Source organism: Chiloscyllium punctatum, chromosome 25 (genome assembly GCF_047496795.1).
Source record: "Chiloscyllium punctatum isolate Juve2018m chromosome 25, sChiPun1.3, whole genome shotgun sequence".
NCBI lineage: Eukaryota > Metazoa > Chordata > Chondrichthyes > Orectolobiformes > Hemiscylliidae > Chiloscyllium > Chiloscyllium punctatum.
In genome coordinates, this window is record NC_092763.1 from 64015387 (window position 1) to 64040221 (window position 24835).

General features: G+C 41.5%; 1 protein-coding gene across 1 annotated transcript; it reads right to left on the reverse strand.

Annotated features, from left to right (window-relative positions):
• Window positions 1-1446: 1446 nt before the first annotated feature.
• Window positions 1447-24835, reverse strand: uprt (uracil phosphoribosyltransferase (FUR1) homolog (S. cerevisiae)). The gene is made up of 7 exons (XM_072595421.1): window positions 24448-24835; window positions 15420-15462; window positions 14830-14899; window positions 9257-9319; window positions 6823-6984; window positions 4375-4473; window positions 1447-1908 (listed from the first exon to the last, which is right to left on the reverse strand). Exons 1-7 carry the CDS (start codon window positions 24669-24671, stop codon window positions 1802-1804), a joined length of 768 nt encoding a protein of 255 aa, XP_072451522.1. The 5' UTR covers window positions 24672-24835; the 3' UTR covers window positions 1447-1801.

A 24835-nucleotide genomic window follows, 5' to 3' on the forward strand; every position in this document is an offset into this window, starting at 1 on the left:
GGGGCCTAGGTTAATACTGTGGAGGCATGGGTTCAAATACCATCCCTGCAGCTGATAAAACTTCAAAATCTGGGATTGAAAGCTAGTCATCGTGAGGATCACCACTAAACCCATCAGGTTCGCTAATGTCTTTTAGAGATAATGCCGTCTGTACCTGGTCTAGTGATTCCAGACTCCTAGCAATATGGCTGACTCTTAACTACCCGCTGATATGGCCAACTTACAGGATAGAGAATTAGGCCTCTCCACAGAATTCCCTCTTAGTTGTGCAGTTGCCCACAAGCGCAGCTCAGATTCTGCACATAGTGATTGGCACACCGCTCACAGCATGAGCTACAGTTCTGGAGATCGCTGTGGGTAAGAAAACTAGACAAAGTGTTGCCTAGCAACAATATCCACATCCCATGACAGAATTTTATTTTAAATGTTAAGCATGACAGCCGAAGAGCACTTCCTCAGTTGCAGTGACATGAGGTGCTGTAGAGCTGGGCTTTAAACACCAGGCTGGTGGGGTGAACACCAGAAGGTACCAGCAGTGGTGAACACCACCTACCGCACAATTCCATAAGGGCAGCATACAGCACTGTTTTGCACAATTAGTGCGGTGGAGAGCTGAAGATTGCATGGGAAAAATCACTGTGAGCTATGGCACCAATAAAACGCGCTCCACAAACACAAACTGAAAGTGGGAAATTCAACCCAAAACAGATGTTCAAAAAAACAGTACCGCATCACAGGGAACACTCATAAAGTAAAGTTTCTAGACTCCATAATCAAGCCATTGCTTCATTTGACTCTGACAGCTGCTGCACCTCCATTACCCTGTCAGCCAGAGTGCACTCGCAGTGCAAGAGACTGTGATATTCAAATGAGACCACTGGTGGTGGAGGTGGAAATGGGATCACAATACCAAAGGCTTGCTGAGCAAGGAGAAGCTTAAGAAGCATCAGGAGAAGAAACAGCTTCTGCATGTACTTCCTCATTTAAAACAAATTGAATCAATTTCCAAACGAAAACTATCAATGTCGAAAGACGTGTTTAGTAACTGCAGGAAACCCTGAGTGAAATGCAACAGTAAAAATGCTGATTAATTTTAATAATGTAATATGTTGGGGATGCTTCTGGTATAAAACAAGAACCTACAGATGGGAGAGTTCCTTGGTTCAATCTCTAATCTTCATACATCAGATGCAGGAAGGTGAAACATCAACCACCATTGCTGGTTCCAGCTGCTATCTCTATCACTCTTGGTTATGTGTGGACATCAGGTTAGGACAAGAAAAGGCTCAACTGTGATCACTGTATTGAAAAAGTCCAACAACAATGTGAGACTGGCATGAAAAAGACCACTTTAATGACATGGCTGTGGAACTGTGCTTGATTGCTGCCTATATAGAGGAAATCTGTAAAGAGAGATCTTTTCAAATAAATAGGTTTAATTTCAAATGTTTTTTAAAAGCAAATTTAATGCAATTTGAGGTTACAATTAGGCACTGCCTCTAAATACAAATAATAAATAGGCTAAAATGGTTACGTGACAATGATGCATGCAAGCACAGTGCAAGCATTTTGAAAGAATTGGAATGTGCTTTTTAGAACCGACTTTTATACAAATGACTGAGGAGAAGAAGTTAAGGCAAATAGTTTAGGTCATTCTTCTAGATGTCAACATTAAGCTGGTTAACATTTTGACTCATCCTGCAAAGGTTTGGAAGAGGGGGAAACACACTAAAATAAAACTAAGCCTTCGTTATTGAAGCAGCAACATATTCAAAGGTTTCATTAGGATCTGGTCTTGACTTCAGTCCGTACCAAAATATTTCTGTCCAAAATGTGTGGGTGCGATTGGATGTACTTCTGTTGCTAAAATTGTGATATCGGGGAATTCTTCAATAATAGATTTTGCACCTTTTGAAGGAGAGAAAAAAAGTTGATGATTTATCGACTTTCTTGAAAGTGGGACAGAAACCTCCTCTGTCCTATTATTTATAAAATAACACTAAATGTACAGAGGTTAGCTGCACAAATATATCAACATTGTGCCTGAATTGTAATGCCTGAAGTGATTCATAACACAGAACTAGAGCAGAATCACCATTCTGGCTAGCTGATCAATGCATCATCTCAGCAATAAACTCTTCACTTCCCCAGCAATATACATGATTACTTACCTCCAACTGCTGATAAGTGATGTGCCTACTGCCCAGGTAAGTATCTAACCTGTCATAGAAAGTCATAGAGTCATACAGCATGGAAACAGACCCTATGGTCCAACCAGTCCATGCCAATCATAATCCCAAACTAAAATAGTCCTACCTGCTTGCTCCTGCCCCATATCCCTCCAAACAGTTCCTATTCATGGACTCATCCAAACGTCTTCTGACATCATAACTCCCTCAGGAAGTTCATTCCACACACAAATCACTGTTTAAAATAAAATTACCCCTCGTGTCTTTTTAAATCTTTCTCCTCTCACCTTAAAAATATGCCATCTAGTTTTGAACTCCTTCACTCTAGGGAAAAGATTTTTGCTAATGACATTATAAAATCATAAGGGGTATAGATAAATTTCTATAAGGTCACCCCTCAACCTCTTACACTCCAGTGACAAAAGAGAATGCAAACCTTTCTATGCTGCAGTTGATGAATTGTGGATGTTGTTCCCATAAAAACCTTGTCCATTTTACATCATCACTAAACTTAGAGCCATTTGTGTGAATCATAACAAATGCAGAGTGCACTATTACATGGTGCAACATTTTTACTTTAAAAAGCCATATAAAATGCTTCATATTATTGTTGTTTGTTAAACAAACAGAGACAGCATTTCTTTTTAAAAAGTTAATATCCATCATTGCCAAAAAGGATAAATTATGGTAAAACCACACTTCTCGTATAAATATTCCCAGCAAACCCGTGTTGAACGTGTTCCAAAATTTGCTCTGAGTTCAGAGCATGAAGAGAGGTGACTTAAGCAACAGCTGCTAATGTTGGGGTAAGAGGGTAAGGGGAAACCCAAGGGTTTAAATTAAGTAAAATAGAGAACTGTTGGAAAGACAGAGAGAGAGAGCGAGGTTGTAAGAGAAAGAGAGTGACACCAAACAGAAATGTATCAGGTCATCAAGTATACAAAGAAAGAAAGCTGCAAGTGTCATCATTATAGCAGCAAATAGACTGAGGCAGGATGATGGCTTGCAATCTTGTAACAGTTGAAAGTCAGTAATCTTTAAAGAGGAAGAGATCAAAAATCAAAATGCAGATTAAATTAGGATAATGAGATTGCACACTGTCTGGATGGGCCTGATAAAAGGTGACACTGGATGGACTGGAAGAAAATGCAGTTCCGTGGGATGGACAGAATATGATAAGTTTGATCTCTGAATTATTTAGCTGGAGGAAGTTACAGCTCATCCAGATCTGAATGCTGGACATGGAATCTTGTGGCACAGAATCAGAACACTGATCCCATATCATCAGATATTGTAACCAAAGAGTATCAGGTGAATGAGGAAGGGAACTCTGAGAGAATTGCTGAGTTAACGGAAGCTACCACAGAGATGCTGTGGCACAAATGGGTAGGCAAGATTGAAGCCAGCAAAGACAGTTTAGAGAAGGATAGTGCTGTTGAGCGTGTCAAAAACTGCAGTGAGCAACTGAGAAGAAAAACACAGTATGACTGGTTTAAATAGTATCTGGATCTACGCAATATAACTATTTTTTAAGAATATAAAAACTTAGCCAAAACAATTCTGAAATCTTCCAGCTCTTACAACTCCACATTCACTAATCTGTGGACATGGATGCCACCACTGTTTTGACATCAAGGTGGCTGAGTTATGGATAATCTGACACCATTGCTGTCTTCTTTTAAATGTCAACCCATTTAAGATTTTGTGGAATGCCACAGGCTCAAAGTTAGAAACTCCCAAATAATAGCTCGAGAGTTGAGACTCGACATTGCAGAGTGTGGCTTCACTCAAGCTCTTGCTCAGACTTTAGTCAGAAAAATGAGTGACTACATCATGTAACTCACATTATAAAATTTAACTGTCACCTTGGAACACATTTGCACCTACTGTCTAACAACAGAACAGATTGATACCGAAGTGATTGCTAATATGTAATCCCAAACATTGAAGAAAAATTAAGAATAAATTGAGGCTACTGTCTCTGTTAACATTTAAAGACTGACTGAATGTCTCGAGTTGCAGTTGGCATGGACTGTAATTTACCAAGTGAATCTTAAAGAAATTAGCATACACTTTCAGTTTTTGCAATGAAAAAAAAGTGTTCTCAATTTGAAATAATTCTCTGGTGTGCATCTTGGCTTTAAAATCTGTCACATTATATTAAGCATTCACACATCTCACTTACCATGTGGTGTTGAAAAAAGACTGAGTAAGATTATATGGTTTGGCTGCACTCCATGCTCAATCAGAACCTTCACAGCTTCAATAACTGTGTTGCCTGTACCTGCAGAATAGATAAATGACCCGCAATTATCTGGAGTAGTGTGGAAAAGACAATTTGAGAATCAGCTGGTGATTTACAACCTGACAGCCTCATTGTCTATTTTACTGCTACCAGCCCTTTTAATTAGAATTTTTTTTTGTCAATATAAACTGAATTCAAATTCACTGCCAGGATGAGATGTAAACTCATATTCTCTGTATTATTACAGCAGTAAATTAACCACTACATTATCGTTTTAAAATGACCTAATTACCATCAAGCTTGCCTCAAAACCTGACTGTCCTTTTGCAAACCAGAAGAGTAATCACTGTATCCTCCAATGTAACAGATACCGACCTATTATTATTTAACATGAGCCATGGCTTTATAGGGTAAGACATGTCCTCTCTAGGTAACTGATGCTGGCCTCTTCTGGAGGTTCACTCTTCCTGGCAGAGAAATCGTAAACAATCTTTGCATGTGCCACCCAAGATTTAATGCTACACCCTTGGCGCTGACAGCTATTCAAACAAAAATAATTCAATTAATTGACTAAATAATGGGGAATTTTCAATGTAAGATTAGATCTAATTTGGCCAGTCTTGAGATTCATGATTTCTGATTGAAATAATTTTTTTTTAAACTGTTTTTTCTTCTTTCTCACCTTTGGCAAGAGTTATAGCAAGTATCAACATTGGCTCAGTAATAACACTTTCAACGCTCGAAGATTCTACGTTCAAGCATGACTCTAGATGACTGACTCCAAAACAGAACTTGAGTGCAGTATTGTTGAGGGAGTCTACTTGTGTGAATGATTTGTAAGTAAAATTATAGTAGTTAAGCGGTTGCTTTTGATTAACATATATTGGATGGGCCAAACAGCCTTTTTCTCATAAGTTCATAAGGTATAGGAAGGATATGGAAGCTTTGGAAAGGGTTCAGAGGAGATTTACTAGGATGATGCCTGGTATGGAGGGAAGGTCTTATGAGGAAAGGCTGAGGGAACTGAGGCTGGTTTTGTTAGAGAGAAGAAGGTTGAGACGTAACTTAATGGAGACATATAAGATCATCAGAAGGTTAGATAGGGTGCACAGTGAGAGCCTTTTTACTCGGATGGTGATGGCTAGTACAAGGGGACATAGCTTTAAATTGAGAGTTTGAAGGATATAAGACAGATGTCAGAGGTAGCTTCTTTACTCAGAGAGTATTAGGGGGCGTGGAAAGCACTGCCTACAACAGTAGTTGACTTGCCAACTTTAAGGGTATTTAAATGGTCATTGAATAAATATGTGGATGATAATGGAGTTGTATAGAATAGATAGGCTTCAGACGGTTCCACAGGTCGGTGCAACATCGAGGACCAAAGGGTCTGTACTGCGTTGTAATGTTTCAGGTTCTATATAGGGGCAGAATTAGGCCATTCAGCCCATTGAGCCTGTCCTGCTATTCAATAATGGCTGATATACTCCTCACCCCCACTTTCCTGCCTTCCCTTCAACCCATTACCAATTAAAAATCTGTCTAACTCCTCCTTAAATTTACTCACTGTCCCAGCATCCACCGCACTTTGGGGTCGTGAATTCCACAGATTCACACCCTTTGGGAGAATTAGTTTCTCCTCAATTCTGTTTTAAATTTGTTTCCCTTATCCTAAGACTATGACCTCTGACCTAGAATGCTCCACAAGAGGAAGCATCCACTCCACGTCTATTTTATCCACACCTTTTATCATCTTGAATACCTCAACTTCATCTCCCCGCATTCTTTTAAATTCCAGTGTGTATAGGCCTAAACTGTTCAACTCTCTTCACACGACAAACCCCTCATCTCTGGGATCAATCTAGTGAACCTCCTCTGAACTGCCTCCAATGTCACAATATCTTTCCTCAAATATGGAGACCAAAACTATGCACAATACTCCAGGTGCCATCTCACCAATGCCTTGTACAGTTGCAAAAATACTTCCTTGCCTTTACATTCTATTCCTTTAGCTATAAAAGCCAACATTCCATTCACTTTCTTTATTATCTGCTGTACCTGCATGCTAGTTTTCTATACTGTAGACCTCTATAACTCTATGTCTAACCATATATCAATGTATTAATAACCTTCTAACTCAGAATGGAGAAAGTGAGGACATTAGATACTGGAGATCAGAGTTGAGAGTATGGTGCTGAAGGTCTGATGAAGGGCTTATGCCCGAAACATTGATTCTCCTGCTACTCGGATGCTACCTGACCTGCTGTACTTTCCAGCACCACACTCCTAACTCAGAGTGGAGTCCTATACTTTCAATGTGGAAACTGCTTAGATATTTCCATTCCAGTAGGTCTTTACTTTATGGTACAAGGAGATCAATGCGATACTTACTCAATATTGGGTACATGAGAAGCACTTTCCTGCGGTAGATGTCAGGTGGGAACTTAGCATAGTACACCTTTGCCTTTTGGGTGTCTTCATCACTTTGTATTAGGATTTTTCCGATTCGTATTGATCGGCAACAATCTCGCAAACCTTGCTCCATTGCTTCACCTGGAAGATGAAACGTGTTTCAGCAATTTTAAGAGTTAAGACCAGGGGTGTTATGCTGGAACTATATAAACTGTTGGTTAGCCCACAGCATTGTGTGCAGTTCTGGAATCCACATTATAGGAGGGATGTTATTTCACAGGTAAAGGTGCAGAGGAGACTTACCACGATGTTGCCTTGGCTGAAGAGCTTTAGTTATCAAGAGAGATCAGATATACTGGCATTGTTTTCATTGGACCCACAGGACATTGAAGGGCAATATGATTGAGATGTATACAATTATGTGAGGCAGAAAGGAATTTTTCCCCTGAAGAGAGGAATCAATGACCAGGGCATAGATTTAAGTGAAGAGACAGGAAATTTAGTGGGATGTGCAGAAATTTGTTTTTCACCCAGAAGCTGGTGGGAATCTGGAATTCAATGTCTACAAGCGTAATTGATGCAGAAACGTTTATAACATTTCTGACATATTTAGCAGTGCACTTTCAATTCCAAGGCACACGAGGCTATGGACCAAGTGCTGGAAAATGACATTTGGAAGACTTCGGTATTTGTTTTTGACTGACACAAACTCAATGGGCCGAAGGGCCTTTTTCTCGATGCTGTTGACCTCTATGACTCTCCATTCCTTCCCTTGAAACAAAGTGGAACGGTCTATTTTGAAAGGCAATTATACAAAGCTAGCTACAGTTAGTCACAAACATAAATGCCATTTTATCAATACGTATCACCCAAACTAAAGTTTAACTATTTGTGAACCTTAACAATTTGCATAAACTGACCCAACCTTACAACTGATATACTATTCAGATTTCATTTTTGTCTTTTAAAAGGATAAAGTCTCAAAGACAGTTTTGTTTTTATTTGTTCAGTGGGTGTGGGTGTAGCCAGTATTTATTGTCCATCCCTATAATTGCCCAGGAGAAGATGGTGGTGAACTATCTTCTTGAACCACTGCAGGTTTTTGGAATGTAGGGGCAGCCACTGTGCTCTTTGAAAAGGGTTCCGGGATTCTGATCCAGTGATAATGAGGGAATGGAGATATAGATCCAAATCAGGATGATGCATGACTTGGAGGGTAACTTGAAGGTGGCAGTGTTCCCACTGTTAATATTCTCCAGAGAAGTTCAAAATGAATTGCTTTGGAGTTTACTCACGATTAGAATACAAATAATGTGACTTAATTTCAAATCAAAATAGATGACCAATCAAATACCTGCTATTAGAGGAATTCAAGTTGTGTACCCTGTATTTGGAATACTGTGAGTAGTTCTGAGCCCTGTAAAATGGAAAGATGTGCTGGCCTTGGAGGGGCTCCAGAGGAAGTTTACAAGAATGATCCCAGGGTTAAGGGCTTGTTATATGAGCAGTGGTTGAGCACTCTGGGCCTGTAGAAGGATGAGGGGGGATTTGATTGAAACTTAGAGGCCTAGATAGAGTGGACATGGAGATGTTTCAACTAGTAAGAGAGACTAGGACCCAAGGGCACAGCCTCAGATTGAAGGGAAGACCCTTTAGAACTGTGATGAAGAGGGATTTCTTCAGCCCAGACAGTGGTTAATTTGTGGAATTCATTTCTACAGAAGGTTGTGGAGGCCAAGTCATTTGAGTGTATTTAAGACAGTGATAGATAAGTTCTTGATTAGCCAGAGGATCAAGGGCTACAGAGAGAAGGCAGGAGAATGGGTTAAGAAATATATCAACCATGATTGAATGACAGTGCAGACTTGACGGGCTGAATAGCCTAATTCTGCTCCTATGTCTTATTGTCTAAATGATGAAATGATTTAGGGAACCATCCTGAATGGTGTGAATGTGTTTGTAGCATGTCGTGGCTTTGACCCCAACTGCGTTTCTGCCTATTACTACACACAGTACTCCAAAATGCTTTCTTGGACATTCTGACACAACTATCTGGAAGTCTTCTTCCTCCGGTCTACCTTACAGAAAATCTTATTGTAAGTGAATGTAGTAGTAGGCAACAGGGGATGAGAATCTAACTTTGTATTCGGTGGACAGAAGAACACACACGATTTAGTCTTTGTGTATATTTTAGGGTATGACAATGGGATTGCAGAAGGCAATGGAAAGGAGCAGGTCGAAAAAGACAGTGTTCAAGTTTGGACTCTTGATCAGGCTGCCAGCTTCCCCACATTTCTGGGGTCAAACACCAAAGTACTCAGTGCTCAATATTCAATTAGGCTGTCCTGATGAATGCAAGTAAAATTACGTCACAGATGGCAAAGAACGTTAACAATCAACAATGGTGACTTACCACTTCTCATAATACTAACACCACAGTTTCCCTTCTCAAACTTCACTCCATCATACTTATAGCCTGTAGAAAATTAAATTTTAATTGGAGTTATTGAAGCATTAGTGGTGTAAATTCCCTCCACTCCCCTCCATCACCCCACTCCAATTGCCAAGCATCATTCTCAGAACACAAACTCTGTTTTTAAAGTTTGGGAGAAGATTTGGTTCTGTTCACTGAGCTGGGAATTTGTGTTGCAGACGTTTCGTCCCCTGTCTAGGTGACATCCTCAGTGCTTGTGAGCCTCCTGTGAAGCACTTCTGTGATGTTTCCTTCGGCATTTATAGTGACTTGTAGCTGCCGCTTCCGGTTGTCAGTTCCAGCGGTCCGCTGCAGTGGTCGGTATATTGGGTCCAAATCGATGTGCTTATTGATTGAATCTGTGGATGAGTGCCATGCCTCTAGGAATTCCCTGGCTGTTCTCTGTTTGGCTTGTCCTATAATAGTAGTGTTGTCCCAGTCGAACTCATGTTGCTTTTCATCTGAGTGTGTGGCTACTAAGGATAGCTGGTCGTGTCGTTTCGTGGCTAGTTGGTGGCTAGACCAGCTATCCTTAGTAGCCACACACTCAGATGATAAGCAACATGAGTTTGACTGGGACAACACTACTATTATAGGACAAGCCAAACAGAGAACAGCCAGGGAATTCCTAGAGGCATGGCACTCATCCACAGATTCAACCAATAAGCACATCGACCTGGACCCAATATACCGGCCACTGCAGCGGACAGCTGGAACTGACAACTTCCAGCTCGGCAAACAGAACTACAACAAACTCTGTTTATTTTCAGGATGACATAGGGATCAAGTTGACCCAAACAGTTGTTGAAGCTCTTCATTCTCAACCTCAAACATTAAAAGGTAGTGACATTCTCTGGGGGTTAAGGAAAAATGTTACCCTGCCTGTGTACAAGTCATTTACCCATTCCCTGCACTGGGAACACAGGGACACCAATTCAAACCTCATTTTTGTGAAGCCAGCTCGGACTCGTTAATTTGGTCAAATGTCTCTCAATCTTAATGGATGAATCCCCCTCAACTCATAACTATTCTTTAAAAGAAAGAAGAGTATGCAAATTCTGGATCTGTAGGAAACAAGTACTATGCATTTTGACTACTGTCCCTCTGAGCTACCAGCTCATTCAACTATAATAAAAGAAAATGTATTCATCAAATAAGCATTTGTTCAGTGCTTTGCACAATAATGTGAAGCTCAGTCAGCCCTAGACGTATAGTGATGATTTTGTGCAGCCAGCCCATCATTTCCTTCCCATGCTGCAATTCTAAACAAAAGAACACAAATGCACGGTAGTGGCTGGTTTGCTAACACAGCAGCCTCAAGACTCCAGTCTTGAACAGAACCAGATCAACATTCAGACATGTTGACAATGGCAACCAATACCAAATCCTGCTGAGTCAGTGAAAGGGTTACACTTTCTCTTGATTAACTGGCTTAGTCACACTTAAAAATACAAGTGTGTCAGTAAAATTAACCCTCTAACCTCCTAAAGAGAGGACTCAGAAGGAGTGATGATCCATTGTTTTGTTGAGAAGTGTTGTCAGTTCTGTTTTCCTCCTAATTCTCCCTGCATCTTTATGGTTCTAAGATCTCATGGTAATGCCTTTAGCCCTCCTGTGCATTGTTAAAGTTGTTAGTCTTATATGACCATTCTATCATATGATTTGAGTCCAAATTGTGAACATTGGCAGGTATTTTGAGGACCATTTCAACTAATTCTGTTATTGTCTGCAGAATGGATGGCAAATGATTCACCCTTTTCCCTAATACAATGGATGTCCTCAGTTGCTGCCTTGTCTGTCACTCACAAATGCCCTCCTCTCCCCAAAGTACTTCTAAAGAATATGTCATAGGCAGATTCCAGTATATCAGCCAAGCCTTGTGAGTGCAGGTGAAGAGATTGCTTCAACAGAGCTGGAGGCCTTAGAGCTCCACCCATTCCTGCCCTCACCCAACATCTGCACAACATATAAACTTCCAGAAGGTGTCACTACATAGGAAATGCCAGAAGCATTAAGGCCAATAAGACCTTCTGCACAGGTGACATCAGTTAACTCAGAACAGACAATGGATTAAAACATGATCCTGAGTTCAAAGTTTGTGAGAAGATTTGTAGCTCGGGTGCTTGTTGTTGTGGTTCTGTTCGCTGAGCTGGGAATTTGTGTTGCAGACGTTTCATCCCCTGTCTAGGTGACATCCTCAGTGCTTGGGAGCCTCCTGTGAAGCGCTTCTGTGATGTTTCCCCGGGCGTTTATAGTGATTTGTATCTGCCGCTTCCGGTTATCAGTTCCAGCTGTCCGTTGCAGTGGCCGGTATATTGGGTCCAGGTCGATGTGCTTATTGATTGAATCTGTGGATGAGTGCCATGCCTCTAGGAATTCCCTGGCTATTCTCTGTTTGGCTTGTCCTATAATAGTAGTGTTGTCCCAGTCGAACTCATGTTGCTTGTCATCTACGTGTGTGGCTACTAAGGCTAGCTGGTCGTGTCGTTTCGTGGCTAGTTGGTGTTCATGGATGTGGATCGTTAGCTGTCTTCTTGTTTGTCCGATGTAGTGTTTTGTGCAGTCCTTGCATGGGATTTTGTACACTACATTGGTTTTGCTCATGTTGGGTATCGGGTCCTTCGTCCTGGTGAGTTGTTGTCTGAGAGTGGCTGTTGGTTTGTGTGCTATGAGTCCTAGTGGTCGCAGTAGTCTGGCTGTCAGTTTGAAATGCTCTTGATGTATGGTAGTGTGGCTAGTCTCTGGACTCATAGCAGTAGTGGTAATGCAAAGATTAGAACCAACAGTCTTACCGCAAATTCAACCCTAACTCTGGGTCAGATATGTAGATGATACCTTTGTAATCATTAAAAACACAGAAATAGAGAACACACACCGGATCATCAACGCCACACTCGCAGGAATCCGATTCACTCGAGAGGAAGAAAAGGACAACCAACTCCCATTCCTAGACATGATGGTACAGAGAACACCGAACGGAGAATTCACCACAAAGGTATACAGGAAAGCCACACACACAGAACAAGTCCTGAACTACGAAAGCAACCACCCCAACACACACAAAAGAAGTTGCATCAAGACACTGTTCAAAAGGGCCACAACACACTGCAGTACACCAGAACTGCAAAAAGAGGAAAAAGAACACCTTTACAATGTATTTACAAAAACGGATACCCCCGTAATTTCATCAACAGATGCCTAAGGGAAAGACAACGGAACGAGGACGTGCCGCAACCCAAAGGACTAGCCACGTTACCATACATCAAGAGTATTTACGAACTGACAGCCAGACTACTGCGACCACTAGGACTCATAACAGCACACAAACCAACAGCCACTCTGAGACAACAACTCACCAGGACAAAGGACCCGATACCCAGTGTGTACAAAATCCCATGCAAGGACTGCACAAAACACTACATAGGATAAACAGGAAGACAGCTAACGATCCGCATCCACGAACACCAACTAGCCACAAAACGACACGACCAGCTATCCTTAGTAGCCACACACTCAGATGACAAGCAACATGTCGACTGGGCCAACACTATTATCATAGGACAAACCAAACAAAGAACAGCCAGGGAATTCCTAGAGGCATGGCACTCATCCACAGATTCAATCAATAAGCACATCGACCTGGACCCAATATACCGACCACTGCAACGGACAGCTGGAACTGACAACTGGAAGCAGCAGAGACAAACCACTACAAATGCCAGAGGAAACATCACAGAAGCGCTTCACAGGAGGCTCCAAGCACTGAGGATGTCACCTAGACAGGGGACGAAACGTCTGCAACACAAATTCCCAGCTCGGTGAACAGAACCACAAAAACATGATCCTGAGTCTCAACATCTCACTGGCTAAAGGCATTGATTTACACTACCAGGTGCACTAATTCCCTTAATCTCTGTGATAGCCACTGTCGAGTCACACAGCACAGAAACAGACCCATTGATCCAACTCACCCATGCCAACCAAGTTTTGCAAACTAAACTAGTCCCATTTGCCTTTGTTTGGCCCATATCCCTCCAAACCTTTCCTATACCTATCCGAATGTCTTTTAAATGCTGTACCTGTATCTGCATCTACCACTTCTTCTGGCAGTTCATTCCACATATGAACAGCCTCTTTGTGAAAGAAAATGCGCCTCGTGGCCTTTTTAAATCCTTCTCCTTTCACCTTCAAATTATGCCCCCAGCTTTGAATTCCCCCACCCTCGGGAAAATAACTTTGCTATTCATCTTATCTAAGCTCCTCATGATTTTATAAACCTGTATAAACCTCAGCCTCCTATGTTCCAGTGAAAATGCCAGCCTCCCCTTATAACTCATGTTTAAAGCAAAATTTCAACAGTCGGCAGAAATGTATTGACAAATGCAACTGAAGTATAATAGCAATATTTGGGAAATTTTTCCACAGTTGCAACACAAACATAACTGATAATGCTCATGACACGAACATTGTTGAGTAGCTGATATAGATGTTCACAGAAGATAAAATGGATACCCCCTACCCCTTCAAATTGCGAACATCTTACATTGTCCAAATCAATACCTCAGCAAGGTACCTCAGCTGCCAAAAACGACCAACCTGAAAATTCAACCAAAAAGGAATGCAGGAAACAAGGCCAAAAGTGTACTTAAGATTTCCAAGTGTGCTAACAATGGGGTTGGGGGTACCTTGCTAACAAGACAACTTTGCTGCCAACTTGAAGTCAGCAAATGTGTGTCATTTTTAAAACTTGTGTCTCAATGGGGAACAATCAATAGTTGGAAGCTGGCCAATTTTTCACTTCTTAGCTTTAAGACTTAGACCCTATGTTTGCTCGCTATGACCTTTTTTTAATAATTTAGATGTAACTTTGACCTTGAGTGATAAGTGTAAAACCAGCAATATCACAATCAGAAATCTGTTTATGCCTCTGCCTCTGAAAAGAAAATGGGGAGAGACATACACTAGACAGTTGATTCAATATTGGTAAAAACAATGACTGCAGATGCTGGAAAGCAAATACTGGATTAGTGGTGCTGGAAGAGCACAGCAGTTCAGGCAGCATCCAACGAGCAGCGAAATCGACGTTTCGGGCAAAAGCCCTTTTTTTGCCCGAAACGTCGATTTCGCTGCTCGTTGGATGCTGCCTGAACTGCTGTGCTCTTCCAGCACCACTAATCCCGTAGTTGATTCAATATTGCCCTTTGGACGTTGTCACTATCAAAATTATCCCTTTAAATTCCAAGGTAGTAATGATTGTGATCCTCTACAAATCATTAAAGTGCCTGGCAAAGTAGTGAATCTTGTTTACAAACAGCGGGTGAGCAAATTGCCTCATCCATCTTAATTAGAACAATAAATTATTAATAAAGGCAGAAAAAAAGTTACAGCCATACATCTGTAGCTTTCAAAATTACATTAAATAACAAAACATTTTGGACTTCTAGAATGTCTCAAGTACAGCAGTGAAGCAGCCTGGATACTGTACTATCTATGCTCTGTTGCTTGTATCTAACCTGTAGGAGTTGTGACTGTACATTCAGTGTATGGAAGCTGGTTCAGTCCTTCTTCGACCACTAGTCTGATCTGTAACATAATATTGCCACGTGAAGGAATGACTTTGTCTTGCACATGTGTATCACAAGTTTAGAGAACAGTAAATTTTCTCTCGGCAATAAATGCAAAGTAAGCAATTAACATCCATTTCTTTTTCAAAGCAGAAACTTGGCAATGTACAGTTGACCATTAAAAACACACTTCCCATTAATCACACCACAGGGAGGAGAAAGTGAGGACTGCAGATGCTGGAGAGCAGAGTCGAGTGAGTGGTGCTGGAAAAGCACAGCAGGTCAGGCAGCATCCGTGGGGCAGGAGAATCGACGTTTCAGGCATAATCTGACTTTTCCTGATGAAGGACTTATGCCCGAAACTTCGATTCTTCTGCTCCTCGGATGCTGCCTGACCTGCTGTGCTTTTCCAGCATCACACTCTTGATCTCAAACCCACCACACTCTAGCTCCTCCTCACCTTTACATTTTTAGGCAAATGGCGACCACGGGGGAGCTTTGATAGTTCAACAAATTAAAAAAATCACATTGCTACTCACCAAGCGATCAGCACAAAATACAAAGTCTCCTCTGCTAGTTGTTCTGGGATAAAAAAATGAAAAATAAAGTATTTAATAATAGGTAAAAATCTTCACAATTTAAAATATGTAAGCACAATCATCACCTCTTCACAAATGCCAACTAATATGCAACAAAATCACAGTCTGATAATATTTTATGCTTTATTCAAAGCCAAAGTCAATGAATACTGAGCTCACCAAAGTGAGAATCATTAGTGAAAGGTTAAAGAACAATTTGGCAGTCAAAGTCAATTATCCTCGGTCCACAATGGTCAACTTCACAGTAAATCTCCTTCCATTTTACTCCACTGCTGTGGAATTCTCAAACTAAATCTTTTCAGCTTTTTCTTATCCTTTTATATGTTCCTTAAAATCTCCCTTCCTCTAATGCCAACGGATCCAAGATGACAAGCAAGGCCACAATTTGACATCTCATCTGAAATACGGCATTTCTGATAGTGCAGTATATTCTCAACACCTTACTGATGTGCCAGTCTATATTATGTGCTCAAGTTCTCTGGAGTGGGACTTTTAATGCTTTTCCTGACTTGTCCAGTATTATCATCAGCTAGAATCGTAACACTTACTTCACAAAAGCCATAGTGTAGCTGCTGCGGGAAATGGAAACACACTTCATGCTTGTTCAAAGCCTATAGTCAGTGACCTTTGACTCCGAAGTTAAGGTGTTATCACTGATGCAAGATTGGCACCTTAGTATGGTGCACTCAGCCTTTATTCCTCAGCGTTTAGATCAGAGTGGTGCTGGAAAAGCACAGCAGGTCAGGCAGCATCTGAGGAGAGGGAAAATTGACGTTTCGGGCAAAAGCCTTTCATCAGGAATACAGGCAGGAAGCACCTCAGCACCTACTCAACAATGTATCCAAAACTGGAAATGTGTGCACTGACTAAAAAAAACACTGGCCAAAATCTGCCACCTTTAACCAGTCTGGGCCTTGCCAGTGATGCCCACATGCCATGAAAGAAATAACACAACTGCAGGAAAAATATTAAAGCTTTAAACCCTGTGGACCTTGATCTAAAGAACGTTCCTCGCTGATACCAAACTAACATTCAGGCAGTTGGACCTGACCTAACTGCTTAATTTAGTAGTTTGATTTGCAGTTAGACTTTTGAGTTATTACTAGATAAAACTGTTAAAGGGTTTTTGAAAACACAACACAACAGTCACTAGGCTTATTTAACGTAATTGCAACAAATGTTGTGGGGGAAGAAAAAAACTGACTGCTGCATCCTGTAAGGTTTTGCCAATATGCCCCCATGCATAAAATGTGTAATTTATCATTCAATTTACTTCCACTGCGTCCAACACTGATGACAGACTCGTAACCACCAGCATGCTAATTCCAGCGTTACGCAAAACAAATATTCTTTTTCCATTTCAGACACAACCAAATTTGGAAAGGAAAACCTATCTTTATTGTAGTGTGTTATTCACACTTCAAACAGATGTGTAAGAGTGTACTTTGAAAAGGTTTTATTTTCTGTATTTTTGATTGTGGACTGAGTTTTTTTTAAAATCAAGGACTGTGGAAGGAATTGCTGCACTTCTAAAAACAAAGTTACTGAAGCAAATTATCTGCAGTATTTGCACTGCTGCTTTGTTCCAGCAGTGACGGAAGCTGTGGTATTGGCAGCCTGGCACCAAAAGGGATTAAGCCGTGTGAGATTTGACCAGCAAAAGGTGGCTGATTGGTTTGTGCAACTGTCACCAGTCATAGATGTCAAAGGTCATCAGCCTGACAAAAATTTTCTGATTGGTTCCTCAGTAGCTAAACAGCTTTGAGCACCTAAATGCTACAGAGAGAAACCTTTGGATGCCTGGAAGGGGAGGTTGTGTGTGTGTGCCTCTCTCTCTCTCTCTCTCTGAACTGAGGATACCCAAAGCCTAAAGAAAGCCATTTATTCTTCCCCTACCAGTTGCTGTAAGCTTTTGACTTTAGCCAGTAACTAAGAGATTTTGCAGATAGCGTACCAAAGGCTCTGTACTTGCTACAAATGTGAAGAATCCTAGAGAAAAGAAACTGAAGGACAGAAAGTCCTATCAAACTAAAAAGGATCATCTCCGCGAAGACTGTGAGCTTGTAAGAATCACAGAATCTCGACCGTGTGGAAGCAGGCCCTTCAGCCCAACATGTCCACATCGACCCTCCGAAGAGTAACCCACCCAGACCCATTATCTTAGATTTATCCCTGACTGATGCACCTAACCTACACAACCCTGAACACTACGGGAAATTTTGCATGGCCAATTCACCTAACCTGACAATTTTCTGATTGGTTCCTTGATAGCTTTGTGCACATGAATGCTACAGAGAGAAGTCTTTGGATGTCTGGAAGAAGAGGCTGTGTGTGTGTGTGTGTGTGAGAGAGAGAGATTGCGTGTTTGTCTCTGTGGTGTTTTGAAATGTGTTTTAAGATAAAGATGCTTGATGTTACAGGTAAAGTATTAGCATGGATAGTGGATTGGTTGACTAACACAAAGCAAAGAGTGGGGATAAATGAGTGTTATTCTGGTTGGCAATCAGTAACTAGTGGTGTGCCTCAGGGATCAGTGTTGGGACCACAATAATTCATCATTTATATAGATGGTTTGGAGTGGGGACCACATGTAGCGTGGCAAAGTTTGTAGATGATACTAAGGTGAGTGGTAGAGGAAAGTGTAGAGAGGAACATAAATATTTTATGTTGGAATGTTAAAAGATTAAATTGGACTATCTCCGTGGACATTAATGTAATATTAAAGGGTTAAACTGCATGGTATTCCTCCAGAAGCTGAATATTTTGGAAGTGGGTGGGGACAACATTCATGCAGGAATGCGGATGACTCCCACTTCATTTAGACAGTCATTTATTACTACTCTCCAACTATTATCAAACTAAACTCTCATTCAGTCCCTTCCATTCAGAAATACTTCCATAGTTATTCCCCAGTCAGTCAGGTTCGCTTGCATGATCATCCCCGATACTGAAGCATATCACATCTACATTGTCTGGGGAAGTAGAGGCGCCAGAACTCGTTTGCAGGGCCGCCCCAAAGCTAGGACATACCACACCTACATTGTCTTGGGGAATAATGGAGTCAGGAAATCGGCTGCATAACGATTCCCCAGGATTAGGGCATTTACATTTACATTACTTCCAAGGATGATCTCATCCTAACCACTGTACCTGGGGTAACATGTGGTTATGGGGGGAGTGGCCAGAGTACCTGTGAGCATTACCAATTGACCTGTATAAAGGGGATGTGTTTTCTTTGTTTGGGGCCTGATTTTGACTCGATTTCACACGACCATCGAAGAGTGTCATTGGGGTCACCTAGCTTTAATAAACTTCAACTGTTTGCAGACATGGAGTGTATGAATTGCATCTTGTGTGTGAAACCTCAGGAAAAGAACCTAACAACATGAGTGAGCAAAGGTCAGGCAGTTGGAATACAATCTTGATAAATGTGATATCATTCATTTTGGTTGGGGTAACAGTAAAAAAGGTTTTTACTTGAATGGTAAAAAATTGCAGCGTGCTGCTATACAGAAGGACCTGGGTGTCCTTGTGCATGAATCACAGAGGGTTGGTCTGCAGGTACATCAAGTAATTAGGAAGGCAAATGGAATTTTGTCCTTCATTGCTAAAGGGATTGAGTTTAAAAGCAGGGAGATTATGTTGCAGATGTGTAGGGTGCTGGTGAGGCCACTCCTGGAGTACTGCGTGCCGTTTTGGTCTCCTTACTTGAGAAAGGATGTACTGGCGCTAGAGGGAGTGCAGAGAGGTTCACTAGGTTGATTTCGAATTTGAGGGTGTTGGCTTATGAGGAGAGACGAGGATTGTATTAATTGGAATTCAGAAGAATGTGGTGGGACCTTATAGAAACAATTAAAATTATGAATGGAATAGATAAGATAGAAGTAGAAAGGAATTTTCCACAGCAGGTGAAACAAGGACAAGAGGGCATAGCCTCAAGCTTAGATTTAGGACTGAATTGGGAAGGAACTTAGTCATCCAGAGGGTTGTATATCTATGGGATTCCTTGCCCAGGGAAGTAGTTGATGCTACTTCAGTAAATATTTTTATAGCTAAGATCGATTTTTTTTTGAACAATAAAGGAATTAAGAGTTATGGTGAGAGGGTGGATAAGTGGAGCTGAGTCCATGAAAAGATCAGCCATGATCTAATTGAATGGTGGAGTATTTCAGTGGGCCACATGGCTTACTCCTGCTCCTTATATTTCCAGGGGCTTTTTTCCTCCACCTATAAAACCAATGTTATTTTGTATGTCTGATTGTATGTATGTGTAGTGACTTTTTCCAACAATCATTGTTGCCATTACCTTTCATTTTCAGACTTTATAAATCAGGATGTAAATTCCACCAGCTGTTGTGGTCGGATCTGGACCCACATCCCCCGAGCATTAGGTTAGGCTTCTGGATTACGAGTCCAGTGTTATCAGCACTCAGCCACCATTGTTTCATAACTGGAAAGCGGTGGCATTGTCAGCTACTCCCTGAATCCCTCCCTCACGTTCTCAGCCTCCATCACTCTCTCCTCCTTTAAGTTGCTTCCTTAAAACTACCTCTTTGATTAAGCCTTTAGTAACCTCTCTCTACATCTTTTCATAAGGATTAGTGCCATCTTGGTTTGGTTGCACTCCTGAAGTGCCTTGGAACATATTTAGTACATTAAATCATTAAGAACAATGTCTAAGTTAAAATTACTATACATACTTGAGTAATAGTCAATCTCATGTAAAAGTCGACCCCCTACTTTTGGCCAAAAAGTCTGGAATTTTCCATATGTTTTGTATTACAAGTCTACCCTAATTCTTCACAGATAATAGATCAACATTTGTCAGTCAAGGTATTATCCTGTACATAAATGTTATGATGAGGAAATGAAATTGTGTTTTGGGCTATTATGTGATTTGATATACAATTCGCACCAATTTGGTACGAAAGAGTCAGGTGACAACCAACCTCATGAGGTTTTGAAATTTCTTCATCACTTTGTGTAAAAATGCCCTCCAGCAAAAACAAAAAATAAGCAGCAGTGTTTAAACTGAAAGTTACTGAAGTAGCAGGGAAGACAAACAACTGTGTAGCTGTTTCGGAGTGTGTTTCGGAGAAATATGAGGGATACTGGAGAAAGATATCAAACCAACCTCAGATATTGCTAAAATGAAAGTGCGCCAACAGAGGTAAACCCAGCAAGTGGCCACAACTGGAGAAAAAAAGGTGCTGAGTGGATACTTGAAAAACATCAAAAAGGAAAATGTGTTAGTCATGAAGCCATCCAAAACCATGCATAAAACAAACCCAAGAAGGATAGAATTTCGGATTTTAAGGCAAATGAACAAGGTTCATGAGAAGACATGACTTAGTACTTTGGCAGAGAACTAAGATTTCAGAAAAGCTACCAGCTCAACTGGAAGATACTACAATTTCACCAGTTTGTAATCGGAAATCGGCAGAAGGAAGGCTACAAGTTATCCATGCGTTGAAACATGGACGAAACGCTTATTACTCTCAACATGCTGGAGAATCAAACTGTGAACCCAAAGGAGAACAGTGGTGAGAACCACTGGCCATGAGAAAACTAGGTTTATTTAAGTGCCATCAGACTTGATACATTAACTGTTTCTCTCTCCACAGATACTGCCAGAACTACTGAATTTCCCCGAAGGTCTCAGTGTTTTTTTTCAGATTTCCAACAGCTGCAGTATTTTACTTTGTCACAAAGCTAGTCCCTTTTCTTTTTGAAAAACTGTCCTGGACTCAAGGAGACTCTGTCCTTGATTTTTTTCCCTGGGGCAATAAACTGGGCCGGGTTCCAATCAGTCTGGTTTGGTACAGAGATAAAAAGGATTTTGAGAGACCTTTTGTGTGTAAACAGATGAGACTTCAGGCCAAAGTGGTCATATTTTAGAAATGACCTTTATATAATGAAAGGGGAGTGGTAGGCTGTCTAGCTGAGCTGCGCAGTTTTCGTTCAGTCTTGAACTGGGAAGTTCAACAGGGAGCTGTGTGGAAACTCTCTCTCTTTTCTGCCGTAAACTTCAACCTGTAAGCATGTGTTCCATTTATATTGGTTTTTAAAGAGAGTTTGCTTATTGATACTGTTGCGTGTATTTGGAACAGCATAATTAAGTCGAGCTGGATAGATTGAGTTCTGTAGAGGTTCTTTATTCTGTTCTTTGTGTTTCATTATGTAATTTTGTGAATACATTTTTTTGTCTGTTTTAATAATCTAAAAGTCTAAATCTAATAGTCAACCTAGCTATTTTACTCCGGATAATTTTCACTGTACACTTACAGAAACAAATTGCGAAGTTAGGTCTAGTGCTGCCTGCTTAACAATGTTTTGATTGGTCTGGCCTAGTCCATAACAACTTTTATACTTTCATTTATGTGACTTGTTTAATGTATATAAACATTGTGTAGGGAGGAGATGGTGGCACAGTGCTAGACTAATAATCCAGAGACCCAAGCTGATGCTTTGGAGATACATGTTCAAGTCCCATCATGTTATTTGGTGGAATTTACCATCTAATGTATTATGGCAGTATGCAGAACGACATGGCGTGCATTCTTATTTGCTATCCAATTGCCTCTACTGGAACTGCATCTGTAAGGAGCTGGACTGAGAACTGGCGTGGAGGGGATTCAACTGATGTCCTCCCCATCGCGCACACATTCCAATAACTTACCAAGGCTCCCTGCCTAGGTTTACACATGAGGAATGTCTACCAGTGTGAGATATTGAAAGGATCCCCTGCTCATACAATCACCTTCAACAGAGAAGAAATAGAAGGTAGAAAAGTGGAACTGAAAAAGATGGATGCATAATTAGAATAACATTCCCAACTAAATGCATTAATGTTGACTCAGTTCGGATGAAGCACTGAGCAGAATGCAGGATTTAACTTTTAAACCAAAATATACCCTTGTTTCAGATAACAAAGCCACAGTCAAGAAAGTACACCACCGCCTCTACTTCCTCAGAAGGCTGAGGAATGTTGAGATGTCCACAATGATTCTTATCAATTTTTATAAATGCACCATAGAAATCCCATCTGGATGCATCACAGCTTGGTATGGTAACTGCTCTGCTCAAGACTGCAAGAAATTACAGACAGTTATGAATACAGCCCAGTCCATCACGAAAACCAGCCTTCCTTCCATTGACTCCACCTACACTTCTCACTGCCTCAGGAAAACAGTTAACATAATCAAAGACTTCTCCCCCTCCAGTCATTCTCTCTTTCACCCTCTCCCATTGGGTAGAACATACAGAAACTGGAAAACAAATACCAACAGATTTAAGAACAGCTTCTTCCCCACCATTATCAGACTTATGAATGGACTCTCATATTAGAGTTAATCTTTCTTTTTACCTTCTCTGTAACTATAACACTACAGAGATGTATTTTTGTAAAGTTTGATTTGTCTGGATAGCACTCAAAACAATACTTTTCGGTGTGACTTGATACAAGGGACAATAATAAATCAAACCAAAATAAAAAGCCTTATTAAACAAATGCAGAACACTGAAGAAACTCAGCAGGTGCAGCAGCTTCTTTGGAGAGAGACACAGAGTTAACATTTCAAGTCTGGTATGACTCTTCTTTAGAATTACAAACTTTATTTAAACCCCCATGCAACATCAGTTTAGATTTTGTTCCAAAACCAGGGATCGACACCAATGCTTAACAAATCAGTCTCCAACATTTTTGGAAAAGAATTCTACTCAGGTAAATGTATGGCCTTCCAATAATGTACAGAATTCAATCTAACACTGGTAAGCAGTGAAAAGAATGACCTGGACACATTAGCAACTTCAGACAGTTTGGCTAACCAATCAATCCAAAAAATAATGGAATACCATTAAAAAAAACAGAAATAGCACTGCAAGAATAGCCTCAGGCGACTCTCTGTGTGGAGTTTGCACGTTCTCCCCGTGTCTGCGTGGGTTTCCTCCGGGTGCTCCGGTTTCCTCCCACAGTCCAAAGATGTGCAGGTCAGGTGAATTGGCCATGCTAAATTGCCCATAGTGTTAGGTAAGGGGTAAATATAGGGGTATGGGTGGGTTGCGCTTCGGCGGGTCGGTGTGGACTTGTTGGGCCGAAGGGCCTGTTTCCACACTGTAAGTAATCTAAATCTAAATCTAAATCTAAAGAAGCAAGAAGGTCCAACAGTATCAGAAAAGGAGGGAGTGGGATTTTCCAGTTGGATTTCCAACACCAGGTGGAATTGTGTGAGTTATAGAGAGAGGCTGAATAGGCTGGGACTATTTTCCCTGGAGCATTGGAGGCTGAGGAATGACCTTAGAGAAGTTTATAAAGTCATGAGGGGGCATGGACAGGGTAAATAGGCAAGGTCTTTTCCATATGATAGAGGAGTCCAAAACTAGAGGGCCATGGTTTGCGAGAGTAAGGATTAAAATGGACCTAAGGGGCATCTTTTTCACACAGCAGGTGGTACATGTATGGAATGAACTGCCAGAGGAAGTGGTGAAGGCTGGTACAATTACAGCATTTAAAAGGCATCTGGATGAGTATATGAATAGGAAGGGTTTAGAGGGATACGAGCCAAGTGGGACTAGATTAATTTAGAGTACGGCATGGACGATTTGGAGTAAAGGGCCTGTTTCCGTGCTGTACAGCTCTATGACTCAATCCCCAGGGTGCAGCGTGTTCCTGTAATGTCCCTGCAGTATTTCAGTCTCTTGCTATAGTGACATGCTGCTGGGTTTCACAAGAATGTGTTTGTGTGGGGAGGGGGTGCGCATTCCGCCTGTGGTTTGGCTCTCGAGGGATATATCTGCCAACTGGCAGCAAAGTGACCATTTCCCTGCTGTCACTTTCCGCTCCCCCCCCCCCCCCCGGGAGCCTGTTTTATTCAGAGGAGGCCTGAAGCTCCGGGCTGCTGCATAGACCGTGAGAAAGGCCAGTCCGCGTTGGTTGCTACACCCTTGATTCCCAGCTCCAGCCACTTACTTGTCCCTGATGATGGTCTGCAGCTCTCGGATCTGGTCGTTCATGGGCAGCAGTTTGAGCTGGTGCCCGATGTTTTCGTGCTCCGGGCTGGCTGCGAATCTGACTCTCTTGGCGAGCGAGGGGCTCTGCTCGGAGCTGAGCTGCTGCGGGTTGTTCGGGCACGGCATGATGCTGGCTGCAGGAAAGTCAGCTTCCATAGACAGGCGCTGACCTTCCCTTCTCATCCTCCCCTCCTCAGCAAACCCCCCACCCCGCGGACCCTCTGCGCCTCCAGGGTCTCCGTAAGACTAAACCCGAGGCAGACACATCAAGGAAGGGGGAACAGTGAAGATTAATCCACGTTCCTTCCTCCGTGTGCCTGTTTCTTCCTTCCTTGTGCGCGCTGTCC